We start from the raw sequence: 3,897 nt of genomic DNA on the forward strand, positions 1-3,897 counted from the left end.
TTGAACCTGTAACCTTGGCATATCAGGATGATACTTCTAATCAACTAAGCTACCCAAACAGGTCTAAAATCTTAATCATACCATAAATTATATATAGACAATTTCTACTTCTTTAAATGTATATGACCTTCAGTTAAAGAAAACAAAATTTTTAGCCTTTACATTTTATGCACTATTGATTTTTTTTCTACTAATGTGTCATCATGCCCCTTTTTACGTGTTCTAACTTCCAACTAAAGGATGAAGTAGAAGGCACAGAGTAGAAGTTGTACAAACTATTGCCAATCTAATCTTTTAAACAGTGTTTTCAACAGTGAGTCCGTATTCACAACTACCTCCAGTCTAATCTATTTCTCAGGGTCCATAATCCTACTTTATTCCCAATAATCCTGAGTACTTCTCTTCTCTTTTGGTTGGGCCTATTAAATTCATTTGTTCAATAAATATTTGTTGAGTGCTTACTATATGGCAGGCACTAAACCACAATGTAAAATACCATTACTATGAGGCTTCTTAACCTCCATGTGCCTTTGTTTCCTTATCTGTCAAAAGAAGGTATTATAGTATATATCTATCATAAATATTAAAGGGAACAGAACCTAGACACAGAACCTAGAGACAGAACATGGCAAAAGATCCTGGTGAGAAACTGGCCACAGAACCTAGAGACAGAACCTAGCGAGAGAACCTGGCTGAAGAACCTAGAGACAGAACCTGGCTACAGAACCTGGATAGAACATGGCAAGAGAACCTGACTAGAACCTGGTGACTGAACCTAGCTGGAGAACCTGGACAGAACCTGGCTGGAGAACCTAGTGAGGGAACATGGCTACAGAACCTGGCTGGAGAACCTGGAGAACCTGGCTAGAGAACCTAGACACAGAACTTGGCTGGAGATCCTAACCAGAACTTCGCTGGAGATCCTGGCTAGAGATCCTGACTAGGCTGCTGATCAACTGAACGCTGTCTCCGTGTCATTCCTTCCTCGCCGACTCCGTCCATACCTTTGGGGACCCCTGGACCTGCTGGGGTTGGACCCCAGCACCCATTCATCAGTTGATGAGTATTACGGTTGTTTCCAGTTTGAGGCTCTTATGAATAATGGCGCTGTGAACATTGTGTACAAGATTTTGTGTGAACATGTTTCCATTTCTTTTTGGTATGTACCTAGAAGTGGAACTTCCGGGCCATCAGGTGACTCTGGTTTTCCAACGTGGCCCCGCTATTTTACATTTCACCCAGCAATGTACAGAGGGGTCCAATTTTTAAGCATTCTCATGAATGTTTTATTTTCTTTTAGTTTTTTAATCTTTAATTTCTTTATTGGTTAAGGTATTAAAAATGTGTCCTCATCCCCCCAGTAATCCCCAACCTCTCCCCAACCCCTCTCCCCCCCCCCCCCCACTCATGTTCTCATCCCCCTGTTGTCCATGTCCATTGGTTTGGCTTATATGCATGCATACAAGTCCTTTGATTGATCTCTTCCCCTTACCCCAACTCTCCCCTACATTCCCTCTGGGGACTGATAGTCTGATCACTGTTTCTGTCTTTGGATCTGTCCCTGTTCATCAGTCTATGTTGTTCTGTATATTCCACAAATGAGTGAGATCATGTGGTATTTATCTTTCTCTGACTGGCTTATTTCACTTAGCATAAAGCTCTCCAGTTCCATCCATGCTGTTGCAAATGGCAAGAGCTCCATCTTTTTTACCACAGTGTAGTACAGTATTCCATTGTGTAAATACATCTGAGTTTTGTGGGGGGTTTTTTACTGCATTTCTGTGAAATGTCCACCCCCCCCCCCGCCCCCCAGGCATATCCCTGGAGGCATATCCCTACAGAAAGGAGATTAGTGACTGCCTGGGGCTAGGGCGGGAGGACAGGGAGTGGGCACTGGGAAAGGGAGGTGACTGTTAATAGGTATGGGATTAAAGTCCTACAATTGGCTCCTCTCTGAGGGGGCGTGGCTAGGCCCTGGAGGGCGTGGCTGGACTTTAGGGCGGACCTAGCCAGCTTAAAACCCAGCTGAGGCAGGGTGACCCACACTGTGGTGGCTGTTAAGCAAGGAGGCATGGAGGCGTGCGCTTGCCTCTGCGGCTTGGGCTCTCCGCGGGGATGTCGGTGTCCTCAGGAGCGCCAGCGCCCAGCTGAGAAGGCAGCGGCCGAGGGCAAGCCGGCTTCGGCAGAAAAGCTCCTCGAGGCGGACGCCGCAGCGCGGTGCTGGGCGGGGAGTGGAGGAATCGCGAGCCCCAGGCCGCCCCCGCACTGCTCGCTGCAGGACCTGCCCGTGGAGATGCTGGTGGAGATCTTCGCCTCGCTCCCCGGCACCGACCTGCCCAGCCTGGCCCTGGCCTGCACCAAATTCCGCCACATCCTGCACATCGACAGCATCTGGAGACGGCGCTGCCGGGAGGAGTTTGGTGTTCGTGAAAACTTGCAGAATCTGCAGACGGTAGGTACGTCTTACCGAGAAGTCTATGCGAAGCTGCTCCACCCATACAGACACATTTTGGGATTGTGGCAGCTAGATACTAAGGGCTTTAAAACACTGCTGTATGGAGCGGTGGACGGCTTAGGCATCACTGGTTGGACGTACGTTCCTTGTCTTAACACCCATGTGGACGGTCCAATGCAATTCAAGCCCGCGTTCAGAATTCGCCTGACGGAGCGGAAATCAGCCGCGGTGGAGTGCATGGAAGGCCGCCACTGCAGGCCCCACAGCCGCCACCTGCAGATGCGGAAGGACAGGCTCACCAGCCAGTGCAAGAAGGCAGACCACCGAAGGGATTCACCGACACGGCTTAGGGAGGAATTCGGGACGGCGCTGTTGTTGGATGACACACTGCGGTATGACCGCCTGGCCTACCGCCGGCTCTACCTCCCGCCCAGCCGCCCGGACGACCTCATCAGGCCAGGCCTCTTCCAAGGCAAATACGATCGCTGCGGCCTATCGATTGTCATGCTCAGATTCCATGGGAAATATGCCAGGGTCACCAATATCTCGGGACACCACAACGACATAGAGATCCAGCTCAAGCACCGCATCCAGCTGCGAGATGGCGAGATCTTCCGTGACTTCAACGAGCTCTCCCGCGTGGTCCAGGAGATTCACAAGCAGGTGCTCCGGGAGCAGCAGCAGCTGCAAGAAGACGTGACTGAGGAAAGCGAGGGCCATGGCTGGCAGAGCCCTGCCCAGCCCAGCATCGGGGAGTCCGGGGCTGCAGCTGCAGAGGAGCAGCCTGTCCCGTTTGTTCTGCCTGTGGGCGTGAGCCCAAGGGACCAGAACTACCCCCGAACCTGCAGGATGTGTTTCTATGGCGTGGACACTGGTACCGTAGATGGCTCAGTCTGGCGCGATCCTGGAGTCTTCATCCTGTTCGATGAGAACCACTTGGGGTTCATCAATCTGGTGTATAAAACGTTCATGCTGTTCAGCAGAGTCCAGAACACCTTCCAGAATGTCGAGGCACCATCCCCGCAGGCCTTCCTGGAGATGCGCAAGAACATTCAGCAGGTTTCCCACCGTGGTTTGTTTTTTTAATCCTCACCCGAGGATATTTGATGTTTAGAGAGAGTGGGGGAGAGAGGGAAAGCAGGAAATAATCGATGTGAGAGAAACACATCAGTTGGTTGCCTCCTGCCCAAGCCCGGAACAGGGCCAGGCTGGGTAGGGGCCAGCAATTGAGGTAGAAATAAACCTTAGACCAGTGGTCTCAACCTTCCTAATGCTGCGACCCTTTAATACAGTCCCTCATGTTGTGGTGACCCCCAATTTCATTGTTACAAATTGAACATAATTAAAGCATAGTGATTAATCACACAAAAATAAATAAAGACATCTTAAAAAATAAATAAATAAATAAATAAATAAATAAATAAATAAATAAATATTAAAGG

At 49.6% G+C, this 3,897-nt stretch overlaps 1 protein-coding gene across 1 annotated transcript; it reads left to right on the plus strand.

Moving 5' to 3' along the window:
• Positions 1 to 1,972: 1,972 nt before the first annotated feature.
• On the plus strand, positions 1,973 to 3,541 carry LOC308529817 (F-box only protein 31-like; the record flags this gene model as incomplete). The annotated part of the gene is made up of 1 exon (XM_081106159.1): positions 1,973 to 3,541. The coding sequence occupies exon 1, from the start codon at positions 2,072 to 2,074 to the stop codon at positions 3,539 to 3,541; it is 1,470 nt and encodes a 489-aa protein (XP_080962285.1). The 5' UTR covers positions 1,973 to 2,071.
• Between the last annotated feature and the right edge of the window lie 356 nt (positions 3,542 to 3,897).

The sequence above is a fragment of the Myotis nattereri genome (genome assembly GCF_964212035.1).
Source record: "Myotis nattereri genome assembly, chromosome: 1".
NCBI lineage: Eukaryota > Metazoa > Chordata > Mammalia > Chiroptera > Vespertilionidae > Myotis > Myotis nattereri.